The sequence below is a fragment of the Mesoplodon mirus genome, assembly GCF_964341445.2.
Source record: "Mesoplodon mirus genome assembly, chromosome: 14".
In the NCBI taxonomy this organism is placed as follows: domain Eukaryota; kingdom Metazoa; phylum Chordata; class Mammalia; order Artiodactyla; family Ziphiidae; genus Mesoplodon; species Mesoplodon mirus.
In genome coordinates, this window is record NC_138990.1 from 19,195,442 (window position 1) to 19,210,719 (window position 15,278).

Consider the following 15,278-nt stretch of genomic DNA (forward strand, 5'->3'; position numbering starts at 1 on the left):
CACACGCCACGGGGCAATTAAGCCCACGGGCTGCAAGTAAGACACGATGCAGCCTAAAAGAAGTGTCAAGACATGTGACTGCCGGCCGGTGTGGACGGCCTCTGGTTACGAGTGGCTGCAGGTCACGTGAGCCACAGACAGAGAGGCCAGGTCTCCACCTGCCGAGGGTTCGGCCACCTCGCAGCCCTGGCCACTGCCCATTGGGCAGGACATCAGGCTGGAGAAGCTGGAATTGGAATTCTTCCTAAGATTTCCAAGTACTGATAACTGATTCAAAAATTTAAACACCCCAAATGCTGGCCAGTACGGGGTGGGGGGCAGGAGGGGAGGTCAAAGCAAAATATTTAAGGGCTGGACCCAGCCTCCAGTTTTCAACCTTTGTGGTAAAAATTTAGAAGCCCTGGATTTTTTGTTTCCTAAGAAAATAATAAAATAAAAGGTAAAAGTTCATGACTAGCTTAAGAATTTAAGCTAGAGAATTTAAGCTTTAAGAATTTAATAATGACTAGCTTAATTTCTACTAGCTGTAGAAATTATATATAATTGACCCCCAAACTAAAATAATCACTCCAGAGCTTGAAAAACAAACACACAAGCCCTGGCCGTTATATATAATGCAAAGCAACTACTCCAATTACTCCTTTTAAAAAGCTCTCTTTTGCTGAAATATCAGAGGAAGAACTCTGACTCAGTTCAGGGTTCACGGGTCACCGGAGCCACAGGTCACCACGTGTACTGGCTTTTTCTCTACATGAGGTAACTCAGATTCTCAGTGAATTCAGAAAGAAAAGCTGAGTCTTAGGGAAAGATCCAAGGCTCACGGTCCATGGGCCCCAAGACTGATTCCTCAGAAGGTCTGAGGTCCACAGACACCACCGAGAGTGAGGGCTGCGGGTCTAACCCCAGCATCTGGTAGCGATTTCTGGGAAGGATACAAACCAGCACCTTGAAGGAACTTCCTCCCACCTTGTACAGCTGTCCGTCGCAGCACTTAAGAAGCTGGCACATGTCAGGCAATGACATGAGCATGACTGTGCCCTGCTGCAGAGATTTCCAGAAGGACGTGAGTGAGTCCTCCACCTGATGTAAAGAACAGAACGTATCTCTGAACGCTCGTTTTGTGCCTGGTGAGGCCAATCCAGCCCACCTGCCCCCCACTCTTCGTCAGCCCCAAATGGTAACAGAATGAATTTCATTCCAACCCACATAAAGCTCTGCCTATTGGCTTTTCCAAGCTGTATCTCAGAAGTGATTTTACACCCATCAGAGACCAGCTGCCAGTTGGGTGGGAGAACGTGGACCACCTTTTCCTGAGGCAGTTTTCGGGAAGGAAAGCTGTTTCTGACCACAAGGGGGCTCCTACTGATTACAATAGGATGAGGACCAGGCCCCAGGGCTACAAACCAGAGTTTAGAGTAAATTTTCATTGACTGATTGACCCCCTCAATTATTTTTCAGCTCAGGAAGAGGTGTAACTGTATGGAATCAAAGATACCTCGGGACTTCCCTGGTGGTTGGGTAAGACTCCACCTTCCTAACGCACGGGGCCCGGGTTTGATCCCTGGTCAGGGAACTAGATCCTGCATGCGTGCTGCAACTAAGAGCTCGCATGCCACAACTAAGACCCAGTGCAGCCAAAATAAGTAAAAAAAAAAAAAAAAAAGACACTTCCTCCTTGACATCATGTCAGAATTCACCTAAGGATGGTGTAGACTAAAGGGAACTGGTGCGATTCTATTGCACAAAGGAGCCTTCTTTAAAGACTTCTGTGGACAACGTTTGCTTTGTTTTCCCCCATGTTGACTTTTCAGATTCCATCTTTGGACCAGGTGGCCAACCTGAGCTGTCAGCTCATGAGAACTCCTGCTTTTGGGGATTCCCGCAGCTCAGATATTCTGAGACATCACAATAGTGACCCCAGGGCCCTCCAGGGACCCCAGGCAAGAGGCTGTTCCTTCTGTGCAGGCTCTCAAGGGAGTGAGGCCTGACCCTGGAGTTACCTGATTTTAAACTCTCTTCTAGAGAAGACGTCTCCCAAGAGACTCATAGATATTTAATGAAAAAGACAAGAGTGGGATGAGCAGGATATATTAATCCTTCGACTGCCAGGCTGGACGCTTTCGGGGCTCGCGGGTCTGGGTGAGAGAGCACCATCTCCGCTCACTCCCCCAGCACCCATGTCCCAAATAATCCCGATGTGTCTGCTTCAGAAATCTTTCTGATTGGTCCCTCTTTCTCTCTGATGTCACTGTCACTGGATCTCCTGATCCAACCCTCCTTCCTTCTCACCTTGACTGCGACAAAACCTCCTCCGCTCCCTCTGCTCCCATATGGCCCTTGGATGTCACTGCCAACCCGTCTCCTCAGTAAGTCAGGGTCTTCCAGAGGCCCTTCCTAGCACCGGCCGATTCCCACCTCCCCTCTGGCTTCTCTCCTTTCGAGATAAATCTGGCCACAGTGACCTTCTTGTCCTGTGATGCCGGTGACCATCCTGCTGCCTTTGCCTGCACCACTGATTCCGCCTGGAATCCCTTTTCTACCCCATTTCGAGTCTGTTGAACTTCTGCTTTTCTAAGAGAGTTGCCAGCAACGTGGCCTCCCCCGGGGAGCCCGCTCCAGCTGTCTCTGTTCCTCTTCCCTTGGCCACCCAGAACAGTCCATCACACTGTGTTCTAGAACTTTCCATACGGTATCATATTCACTGGCTTACATCCTTCCTTTCAGTACCAGACTATAAGCTTCTCCAGCCTCCTGGGGAATACCTTCCTAGTTCCAGAAACGGTGCGGGTCACAGGGTAAGAATTCAGTTAGTACTTGATGAAGCAATGAAGGCAAGAAGGAATAGATTTTTTTTTTAAATTTTTTGGCCACGCCATACGGCATGTGGGATCTTAGTTCCCCGACCAGGGATCAAACCCACGTCCCCTGCATTGGAAGGGTGGAGTCTTAACCACTGGACCACCAGGGAAGTTCCAAGAAGGAATGGATTAGCTATCCAACATGCATGGATGTTTATAACACGGCATTAGTAGGCCAGGGGCCACTCTGAAGGCAGCGTGGTCCCTCCCTCACTCCAATGCTTTACACAGAGTACAAAATGCGTTCATGCTGAGTGAATATTATCTCCCAAAGCTGAAGTGCTTAGAACATGGAGGCCTCAGAAAACTTTTCATTTAAATGTGCACTTGCTTCCCTGGATTTTCATTTTATACAGCAAAAGACAGAATTCAGAATGGTTAAGAGATTTACTCGTGTCTTCCACAGTCAATTCTAGAATAAAATCCAATCACCATGATACCCATGTCAGAGCACCCTGCTCTGAACTGCTTCTTGTTCAGTTAGCATGTATCAATAACGGCTCTGAAGCATCACTGAGAATTCCAGGGTAAATCACATTACCAATACTGTATTCCAAATCAGCTGGAATTAGGATCTAAAAATAGCTGAGTTTTTATTTAAAGCGTAAAGTGATCCATATGAGCACCTTGGAACATTTCCAGATGATTAAACTGAATAAAAAGAGCACCTTCAAGAGCTCACTGACTATAAAATAGCTTCATTCTAAGCACTTCAGTCAATGAATTCCCACTAGATATCCCTCGAGGGGTCTTTTCAAGTAGAAAGGTTAAGAACAAGTCATAAATGCTGGTATTTTGCAGATAAAACCTACTCTCTCGAGTTCTTGGTTCCTCACGTTCTGTAAAATGTCTTGACAATAGCTGCAGTATTCATCAGCAAGAAAGGCCATCTAGGAAGGATATGGAGAACTATTTTAGTGTGCAGCCCACTTCCAGAATGAACTGCTCCTCAAAGACCTTTCTGAGGCCCTAAGATGCTGCTTCTGTTGCTATTTGGCTACGACAGCAGCCGAGCTCTTTCCGGGGGCCACGTGTTTTTTAGCTACGTGCAGTAATGCATATCTTATTGGCCTGAAATTGATGTAGTTCCATTTTTGATGCCATAACTCATACATTTCCAGGATCTGCACCACCCACTCTAAAGGCCACCGATCTTTGACAACTGTCTCTCCTAACCCCAATTTCTCCCTCCACATCCCCCAGCCCAGGTTCTGGGAAATGCACATATGTGTTCCCTGCTCTGTCATGGGGAGGCCCTCATTCTAAAAGATGACAACGTGGTCCCACGTGGAGCCTTTCTATAGGACGTGAAGAGAAGCCCTGAATTTCCTGACCACCATCAAGCCCAGGAGGGAATGCTGGGTCTCCCTGGTCTGGGAGAAGGCAAACATTACTCCATCTGGTACGACTACGATCACAGGCAAACTAAGAAGCCATTTACTGTCCCCAGGCAGCCAAGGCGTGAACGTTCATCTCCCCGATGCACGCAAGCCTACTATTTTGTAGGAATAACTTCTTTGCCAGTTCCTGCTCCCAGAATGGACTTCTCCTGAATTCAGACAAAGGCGATCCAACTGGGTCTGTCTTATTCGGCGAATGACTGTCACCCTTAAAACCATTTACACATGGATTATTTCTTTAAGCCAGGTGATAATTACACTGCTGCTGTGGAGTAATCTTTTATCCACACCTCTGGACACACTATTGATCCCAGCAATTTTCCCTTTTATTTCATTGCAAAAAAATACTAACCTTCCTCTGTAAGTCTATGCACTACAGTCATCAGGGAGGAATTAGGATTTAATATATTGCACTCTTACTGCCATATATTACAAATGCTGGATAGCGACGTACAATAAAAATATGACCTATGAATAATTTGATGCCATAAATACATTCTACAACTCTTGTCTATCTCATTGTCCCTCCTTGAACTAAAACCATATCCTGTCTGGGTCACCATGCCTGGATTATACTAATGGTGAGTCATATAAAAAATCTAAGGGCCTAACGGACAAGGAAAATGAGGGGCACAGACTTTCCTTTAGAAGAACAGATTACAGAGTGTAAAACCTTTCCATCAGGATGGAAAAAGGCAACATGGTGGAAAGCGAATTCAATATTCCTGCCTTTTGTCATCCCCGCTGTTCTCCCCGCCTCCCTCCCACCCCCTCCTCCCCAAGAGCAAGGGGAGGCATGGTTGCTCCTGGTTTGAATGAAGGACATCAACTGTACTTGAAATTATTTCTTCAGGATTTTCCCAGACGCCTTTTGAATACCTTCCATTTTAATAGAGTAGGTGAAAGCATCCCTGGGGGTTGGAAGTTAAGCAGCTAAGCCTGCTGGACTGCAGTTGGTGGGGGGTTGGCTGGCTCCCCTTCATTTTCTCCAACCTAACGGCCCGCTGTGTGGCAGCACAGGTCCAAGGTCAGCAGTTCCTCCTTTGCTCTCTTCCTTCTTATGCGCTCAGAGCCTTACCGAGCTACTCGCTTGTATCTCGCTTAGTAGATCGTTTATGTGGGTTTGCAGTAGGCTCTTGTCTACAAGCCACTGGAGGCCAGAGCGGCCTTCTGAACCGCCAGCCCCTATCCTTAGGGCTAGGAGTGCCCCCAGCTGCGCGCTGCACCCACAGAGAACAGCCACCGCCAGCTTTCCCCTGAGCTGATGCTTCCTTGTTATCAGCCAACATCACGTTGAAGTCTGGGGGTGTTTAGGGTTACACTCAACAGTCTTCTTAGTTTTTTTTTTTTTTTTTTTTTTTGCGGTACATGGGCCTCTCACTGCTGTGGCCTCTCCCGTTGCGGGGCACAGGCTCCGGACGCGCAGGCTCAGCGGCCATGGCTCACGGGCCCAGCTGCTCCGCGGCACGTGGGATCCTCCCGGACCGGGGCACGAACCCACGTCCCCTGCATCGGCACGGGGACTCTCAACCACTGCGCCACCAGGGCAGCCCCTCTCAACAGTCTTCTTAAGGACTTAAAATCTGTTACTTCTCAACTCTTTTGTGGTCCTGAACCCCTTTGAGCATGTGATGAAAACAAATGACCTTCTCCCCAGAAAAATGCACATTATGCACTACATATTGTGAAGATGCCAAGTTAAACTCCCGTTGTTAATATTTTTGGAAGAAAGTAGGGGTGTAGATGTCTAAATAAATAAAGCAGTAGCACAGAAAGGTGAGAGATCAAGAGGCATCATTCCATGGGGTGCTGTTTGGTCTCCACTGGGGGCTGTTCCACCCTCATTCCTACCATAAACACTGGCGACATTCAGAGTCCTCTGATGGGTACGCTTCCAGGATGTAGGTTGGGGGGATGATGCTCGGGCTGGTCATCAGGAAGGATGGGGCTGTTGCATGGACTTCACTGGCCTGGCCACCAGTGCTTCTACTGGAGAAGAATTGAGGGATCCTCCTTTCTAACCCTGGGCTACTCTTTCCTCTCACACTGCACGATCCTAACCACATCCACCTTCTCCGCAGCACACATGACCTCCCGGGCTCATCAATACTCTCCTGACACTGATTCTGCCAGTATCCAAGCCCGTGTTTCTCCAGGGTGGCCCTGAAACCAGCTACATCAGGATTCCTGGGGTGCCTGAAGTTCATACCGCTAGGGCCCTCGTGAATCACATGAAGCCAGAAATCTCTCGCTTTAACCAGCTCCCCAAGTGAGCCTTATGCATCTCAAGCTGAGACTGCAGCTCCGGGAAGGCTGTGTTGTCCAACTCTGCAGAAATCCCTACATTAAACATGGCGACTTCTAATTAGAATTCAAAATTCTAATTTCCGATACTTCACAGTTTCACCTGTGCAGAAGAAGTCATCTGAAAACATAGTACTATCAGAATGGAAAGGGAAGCTACGACCAAAAATAATAATAAGTAAATTCATTGCGTTCCTGAAGTCAATTCCTTTTGGGCTCTTCCTGTGAAAAGAACTGATCTTTCAGAAAAAAAATAAAAAAAAATAAAAAATTTTAATCTTTTCTTCATAATATAAACAATCAGAAATCTAAAGGGAGCGAGTGTCTGGTGCAGAACTACTAAAGTCCCAATCTCTGCGGGACAAGGCATTCAGGAAAGAATCAGGGGGATTCCTGTTCTGGAGAAATAATTCAGCAAAATGACAAAGAAAAAAGTGAGAAATTCTATTTAGATTTTTTTAGGTGTATTAAATACCGCTTGGGATCTTCAGGAGATCCAAGAAAAGTCATTGGGGTTATTATCATTTATTCCACCCACCTTTAGTGAGCAGGTACTAAGCGTCAGCCCCTGGAGAAACGCTGGAGGACCTCCCTGTCATCACCTGCCACCCCTGAGTTACTCTATCGATTCTCTTGATGCCTTTTGCCTTTCCTGCATTCTTGAAGACACTGCTCCCAGAATGATCACCCCCAAAGCAAATGTATCCTGTCATTCTCCTTCTGAAGATGCCTCAGTGGTTTTCCCACAGTCTCTTGGGTGACACCCAAATTCCCCAGCCTGGCATTGACAAGCTGTCCACCATCTGGACCTCATGTTGAGTCTACTTCTCCCCGACATCCTCACTTCTGGTTCTCACTGCCCGCACACCCCCCAGCATGAATGCAAGCTACATATACCCTCAAGATCAACACCTCCTAAAAAGATCTCAGCAACTCCGTCCAGGACCAGCTCAAGGGCAGCAAGATAGGTGGAATAACAGCCCCTCAAAAACGCCCACATCCTAGTCCCTGGAACCTTACGTGGCAAAGGGGCTTTGCAGATGTGGTTACGGTTAGGGACCCTGAGATGGGGAGATGATCCTGGATCCTCCAGGTGGCCCCCATGTAATCACGAGGGTCCTTAAAAGCAGAGAGCCTTTCCCAGCTGCAGAGCCAGAGAGATGGTGTCATGAGAAGGACTCAGCCTGCCTCTGCTGGCTGAGGAAGTGGCCACAAGCCAAGGAATGTGGGCAGCCTCTAGAAGCTGGAAAAGGCCGGGAATAGATTCTCCCCTCCAGGTCCCCCAGAAGGAATGTAGCGCTGTCAACCCCTTGCTCTTAGCCTGGTGAGAACTCGTCCGACTCATAACTTCTAGAAATTTTAGATAATAAGCTTGTGTTAAGTCATGAAATGTGTGCTAGCATGTTACAGCCGCAACAGGAAACAAACACAGGCCACCTCTTCCATGAAGCCTTCCCTAACTACTCCTGGCCCACATCCTTCCTCCCTCCCTCTCTGTGGAGTTCCCAATCCCCCTGTAGTGGGCACGGGCCCCTCACAGCACACCCATAGTTTTATGTCTGTCTTAGCTCCCCAGCTACGAAACTGTATTCTATTCAAGTATAGGGAACATGCTTTTTGTTTGTTTGTTTTTACTTTGCTTTCACACCCCATTCGGCCCTCAAGAGGGCTGGTCACAAAACAGGCTTTTCAAAGGGTGTCTACTCAATGCCACTTGTCGTATCAAAGTGCTACCCTGTCATCTTGGGTAACCAAAGAAAAGTTCACCTCGTGATGTCACAGATTAGCTATTCATAGTTCTGGTGTCCTAATTCAAAGAGTTATAAACGTAACTGGAGACACTTTCACACAGATTTATTGCTAATAACCTATGCTTTCTTTTCTAAGTATAGCAGAAGAAACACTGTCAAACAGCTGATGAGTAGCTAGGTAGTTTGTTCCCGAGGACACATCGTGTCTACACAGTGGACACGTGACAGTCCTGGCTGGAGGGGTGAGTGGTTGAGGGCTGCCCATAATAAGAATGTTACACACAGGAAAACAGTTGCATCTAATTCAGCAATTTCTGAATATTCCAGGGTCTATCGTACAAATCTATTTTATTCAACACTCACTGCTCCTTCTTCTTGGAGAATGCTGTTATCATTAGTAGATTTTTCAAAGGTAATGACGTCTCCACTGTGACATAACAGATAACAAAGAAATAATTTCAGTTAGACACCCGTTTCTGAGCAAAAGCATAGTTTCTTTTGCAGTGAGGTTATTGGTTGGGGGGTAACTTTGATTTCAAAACCCTCCTCCAAGTTTCTTTCCACAGCTGCTGATTATCACCTGCTTAGTTTTTTTTTTTTAAATCCATTTCTGTAACTGGGATAACCATGTATTTATTTTTATAGGTTTATTCCCTTCAGAAGCAAAAATATGATGTTATCATGGGTAGGACTTGCTCCAGTGAGAAAAGAAAAATTATCATGGAAATGAAGTCTTCTATTTTCTGATTTGGGGCTCTGAAAATGATCTGCTCAGAAACGATAACATCCTCTGAGTTGATGGATGACGCAGGACAGCTTCACAGAACAAGGAAACTGAGCATGAATAATAAGATGTAAGTTCCATGTCACCATGCCTCTTGGGTTCATGTATCGTACTGGAGACATTTATTTATATGTCGCAGAGAACAGATTCAGTTCTATCCCTGTGGTGTGGGGCACTTCCCCGTTAATTGTGGGCATCGAGAAACTGGGAGCCCAGGGCCCCCCACTTTGCACAGGAAATGTGCATCCTCCAGATGCCGGAGGTGGTGGCTTCTCCACGCCCTGCCCAGAGCTGTGGCTGCGCCTTCCACTCCCACACACGTCCTCACGCCTGACTGTTTGAATTCTATGTAAATATGCAAAGAGGAAGGTAGCAAGCGAATGCTCTGCTTCTGGAAGCAAGACCATGGCCTTCAAGGCAGGGGTGGCCTGGGGCGGGGTGGGAGTCGGAGGGGAGTGGAGGAAAATGGCTTTCATCTCACACAGGAAGATCCTACAGCCCCTCCCAGCCTCTCCACAGCCCTGGGAGCTCTCTTCTGAAGGTTTGGGTCAGTCCATTCTCCATGGAAATCTGGACAGAACACTTGATACCCATGTGGTCAATGTTTCTGCACGATATTCTATTTCCAAACAGGGCAGACAGATTCAGGGTCTGGCTACATGCCCACGAGAAAGCCACCCTCTTCGCTGTTCAGTAAGAGTTGTTATCACAGCAGGAAGTGAAGTGTACCGTGGACGGCTCACTGGCAAAAGGGTGTCAGGACGTGGAATCTGATCGACCTGGAGGAGACCCAGGATGACGGATTGATGGAGAATCTGAAATGGCTCGGGAGTTCCATCTGTCATGTCTCAATGACATCTTGGGTAGGTGCGGACAATGATGGAGTTTCTCCAGGTAAAATCTATGAACAGCCCACGGCCCCACAAAGATTCTGAGACATTACAGCAACAAACACAACAAGCCACAATCGCCACCTGAAGCATAAAACCTAGAATGAAAGGAGACAAGACGATGTCGGAAACAAAAGCTCATTGAATAACGGGCTAATAGAAAAGGAAGCTAAGTAGAAAAATAGGATCATCGGCCTTTAAGAGATGCGTAAGGGTCACCTGTGAGGCTTCCCTCAGCTGGACTGGAGGGAGAGCATTTTCTCTACGATCCACGTCTGTTCTCCTGCTGCTCCTAATACGCCTTCTTTGGAAAATGAATGCAAGACCGTGAATGTATTCCGCTTCGTCCATCCATTTCTCAATCATGTGTCCATTATTTACTGCATGCCTACTATATGCGGGCATCACGCTAGGCCCTGGGGGAGACAGCTGTGGTCGTGATGGACAGGGTCTGCCCTCTGAGAGGTTACAGCCCGTGGAGGAGAAAAGCTGTTAACACGAATAATTGCAAAGTCATTGTTCTGACAGCTGAAGTACAGGCTGTCAGGGGAATCTACGTCAGAGGGCCCATCCTCTTCTTAGTTCAACAGTTTACAGGCCTATAAACGGGCAGCTTGATCAGCTCAGGGGAGCTTCCCTTGTGATTGGTCAGTGTGCTTTGGCTGGTACTTATCACAACCCTGTACTTGGAGAGCACTTACTAAAGTCTTTGGATGGTAACAGCCATCTTCCTGGGACATTCCTTTGGATACTCAGGAACCTGGAAGCTAGAAGGTCTGGTTTCTGACTTAAAGGAAGGACAAGGGGAACCCTCCACCTTATGGCTCACCCCTCCCCCAACCCCGACTCAGGCAGCTTTGGAGGCTAAGCCACTGAGAGTGATACTCAGTAATTCTGGATTTGTAAGTGAAACTCCCAAGTTTCTGCCATCGGTTCAATGTAGAGTATGAGTTTAACTCAACAGCCATTGAAAGGAGGGTAGTGTTACAGGAAGACTGAAAGGGGACTCCATGCCATGCAGAGGCCTGTGTGAGGCCGACAAGGGGACGCAAGGCTGCTATCCTCACTGGGGAGATATGCAAGTTTTGTAGCATTTAATTGGGGGATTTTATGCCCTGAGACAACAATAATGGGACACAGAAATCTGTCAACCTCACGGAGAGATTCGGTCATCTGTTAGGAAGTCCTCATCTCCACGCAGCCAGACAATGGTAGCTCTCTTGTTCAAAGGAATGGAGAGGTTGTCTCTTCCCACCTTTGGAAGGTCCTCATTCAATAAATGGCTCATCACATGGGTCAACATGTAGGTTCAGTAAGATCTTAATTGTCTATTTAAAAAATTACCTAGTTTCAGAGGTCCCATGCAAGCCAAGAGGCATGAAAATCTGCATGAGACAGAGGGCGGCAATATTAGAGCCAGGCTACAAAGCAGCTGAGCAGAGAACAGCTGCCGGAGACCAGCCCTACTACAAGAGAAGGTCCGTGGAGGTCCAGGTCAAGGGCGTCGGTGCCCAGAGCATCTGGCCGAGTGAACACTGCAGGCGTTGACTGTGCTCTGATCTTGCAGGTCAGGCTGGGCTAGGCTAGAAGGGGGGACTGTGGCAGACAGGTGCCCCACCGAGGGGTCTTCCACCCGAGAGCAGGGGCGCTCAGGGTGAGGGGCTGAAGCAGCACTGGAGGTTTTAGCTCTCAGGGTCCAGCCAGGATGGCCTCGTGTTCTGGTGGGGGGGCGGTCACTGTCCCTGTGTCACTTCCCGTGTGTGGTTCCGATTCAGTCCTTGGGGACATTTATTAGGTTGTGATCAAAAGCACAGTCATTGTGAAAATAGGGCTCTAAGAAAACCATACCAAACATCCAGAGCTGACCTTGCTGGGAAGAAAGTGCTTCCAGCTCAAAAGGAGGTCTTCTTCCATCATCCTCTGAGGCCTGAGATGCTTTATTTTTTAAACTTTTTAAATTATTTTTTTTGGCCGCACAGCTTGTGGGATCTTAGTTCCCCAACCAGGGATCGAATCCCGGCCCTGGCAGTGAATTGCCCAGTTCCTAACCACTGGACAACCAGGGAATTCCCCCCTACCTTTTTTTTTCTTGAGATGCTTTAAAGGCGTAGACACATAAAAACCACATTTTACTTTAATTAGTTTTTACGATCAATTTGGCTAAGAAGGGTCCAACGTAAAGAGGGCTGAGACATGATTATATGCCACATGACTCATCCTTTTTTTTCCCCGGAAAACCTTTCAAATGTCTTGTTAGCTTAATATGCCTTCTGGCATTTAACTTTCTTTTAGTTCTAACTGCAATTTGCATCCACATTCTCAGGTTTTGACATCAGTTGTCATTAATCCAGACCTTCATTTACATCATTTGGTCATTGTCATTTGCCCTTGCAAATCATTCTAACAGCAGTGAAACAAGTAAAGCAATTACAAAGGTAAGAGGATAAAAATGTAATAAAACTGAATTCACATCCCATACTTGTTCAGTGTCAGATTTCAGAGGGAAGGTGCTTTATCTTCTGATCAATAAAGGAGTTAATTTCAATTTTTACTCAGAGCACATGAATTAGTTATTTTGGTTTTGATTAGAAGATACCCTCAACTTGATATTTTCATATCTAAAGTTAAACAGTCAATATTTGTATTCATATCAGGATGGATGTTATGATTGCAAAAGCTTTATTTAATATAATTTTGATTATACTAATGATGCTAATCACCAAAATATACTGAGCATTTACCCATTGCTAAGCGTCTTATATGCATCACCTTAGTCCTCACAACAATCCGTTAGGTGGTGGATAATAATTCATTATTATTCCCATTTTACGTATGGGAAACGAGAAACAATTCAGAGCCAGAAACCCAGCTCTAACTTCACATTTCACCTCTAACTTCACATCTTCACCTCTATTACCTCTTCCACTATTCCGTCTTGTAAGACACACGTGTGTATGATAACAAATAACATACACAAGGAGGGCAAAGGAAGACACGAGAGTTTTGAAACTTAAAGTGGACAAGAACAACCTTCTTTCTTTAAATTTTATTTTATTTTATATTGGACTATAGTTGATTAACAATGTTGTGTTAGTTTCAGGTGCACAGCAAAGTGATTCAGTTATACATATACATGTATCTATTCTTTTTCATTCATTTCCCATTTAGGAAGAACAACCTTCTTTTTAAACTGGGTTAGGTGAGCGTCATGGCTTTGTCATTTTCTGCGTTGGGGGCTGTTGCTTTTACACTGCTTAACCCTATTCCCATTAGATTTTATGAGCAATAATGGCAAAATGATGACCTGGCGGGACACCTTTAAAAGTGCTGAAAGTCTAACTTGTTCACATTCACCTTCCAGAGACAGAACTCAGCAACCGATGCCAGTCTTCCTCAGCAGATAGCACGTTGCCTTGTCTCGGCGTCTCAGCTGGAGATGAGCACGTGAGGGACACTCTCAACAGGTGAGATAGTTTGGGAACTTCAGAGCATTACCGGCTTTTAAAACCTTCCCCGGGGGGTTCCCTGGTGGCGCAGTGGTTAAGAATCCGCCTGCCAACGCAGAGGACACAGGTTCGAGCCCTGGTCCAGGAATGATCCCATGTGCTGCAGAGCAACTAGGCCCGCGAGCCACAATTACTGAGCCTGCGCGTCTGGAGCCTGTGCTCCGCAACAAGAGAGGCCGCGATAGTGAGAGGCCCCCGATGAAGAGTGGCCCTCGCTTGCCGCAACTGGAGAAAGCCCTTGCACAGAAACGAAGACCCAACACAGCCAAAAAAAAAAAAAAAAAAAAACACCACACCTTCCCTGAGCAAAGGTGCGCAGTCTAGGGCAGGCTCCCCTACACCTATGTTTTCTGAGCTGCTAGACAACGATCAGGTAACGCCTACTTTTTTTTAACCTTAACAAGTTCTAACCAGCCTTGCAAAGCATAGGGCGGACAAAGCCCAAATGTGGGTTGCAACTTGGACCCCTGATTATACCTGAGAGGGAGGCCGCACGGGGCTCGATAGAGTCCTGGCCCCGGGAGGGTTCAGCTCCTGCAGGTACCAGGGCTGCACGGACAGAAAGAAAAGCTCCGAGGCAGCTGCTGATGTTCTGACATCCTTGGGTCCTCGGTGCCCACGATCGCCCGGCTGACGGCTCCCTGTCAACTCACCCTCCTGGGGTGGTGAGTCTGAAAGATGAACCCTGAGCCTGTCTGCTTTGTCAGCACAATTAGCCAGCTGTGGACCCACAGCCCTGGGTTCTGCGGGCGCAGGGCCGCCGGGCAGCCCCCTGGGCTCATGAGCTGGCAGGAGAACAAAGGCGCAGACTGGGGAAAGCCCAATTCTAGAAGCTTTCTACAGGCCTTTAATATGCTGTGCTGGAAACGCTGAGAGAGAGACAGAGAGGGAGGGAGGGAGGGAGAGAGAGCAAGGGGGAGGGGGAAGGGGGAGGGAGAGGGAGAGAGGTGGGGGGAGAGAGAGAAAGAGACAGAGAGAGAGACAGAGAGAGAGACAGAGAGAGAGTGAGAGAGAGAGAGCGAGTGAGCGAGCGAGAGAGAGAGAGAGAGAGAGAGGGAGAGAGAGAGAGAGGGGGAGAGAGAGAGAGAGAGGGAGAGAGAGAGAGAGAGAGGGAGAGAGAGAGAGAGAGAGAGAGGGGGAGAGAGAGAGAGGGAGAGAGAGAGACAGAGAGAGAGAGAGAGACAGAGAGACAGAGGGAGAGGGGGAGAGAGAGAGAGAGTGTGTGTGGGGGTGTGTGTGGGGGTGTGTGTGCTGGGGAAGGAAGGAGGGCACCGGGTAGTCTCCACACATCCTGAGAGAAAGGCGAGCCTCTATCCCTCTGATGTCAGAAGTCACATGAGACAGAATGGGGAGTCACCTGTCAAAGTTTTCCTTGTAACATATGAGCCAGGGATCTGGCCTACGAGACAGAGAATAAACCTGAGTTAAGCAGAGCTGTTTCTCTAGATGTGACGACACACACGCACACAAACACACACTCTCTCTCTCCATTCCCCTCCCCCTCCCCTGATGATAATAGAGCATTTTATACTTTGGCCTCAATTCTCCAGTAGGTTCTAGGTCAGCACTTAGACTCAGGTCCAGGACTCAGCCTGGATGCCAGCTAAACAAGACTGGGATCTGGGGAGGCCTGTTTCCTGTAAAATTATGTTACCCTGGAGCAGGGTGGGAAACGTCCTGGATTTTGGGAAGGGGTCCTTTTCATCTGGCACACACTGCATATATATATATTTTAATTTATTTATTTTTGGTTGCGTTGGGTCTTCGTTGCTGCGCACAGGCCTT

The 15,278-nt window shown here is 47.4% G+C and overlaps 1 protein-coding gene across 1 annotated transcript in view; it reads right to left on the reverse strand.

Moving 5' to 3' along the window:
• Window positions 1–15,278, reverse strand: part of RFX8 (regulatory factor X8) — a gene marked incomplete at its 3' end in the record, with an annotated part of 61,049 nt that overhangs the window by 11,701 nt on the left and 34,070 nt on the right. Inside the window, 5 exon segments of the mRNA XM_082642369.1 lie at window positions 967–1,080; window positions 3,671–3,748; window positions 4,355–4,369; window positions 4,371–4,466; window positions 8,677–8,740. Coding sequence (XP_082498495.1) covers window positions 967–1,080; window positions 3,671–3,748; window positions 4,355–4,369; window positions 4,371–4,466; window positions 8,677–8,740 — 367 coding nt within the window.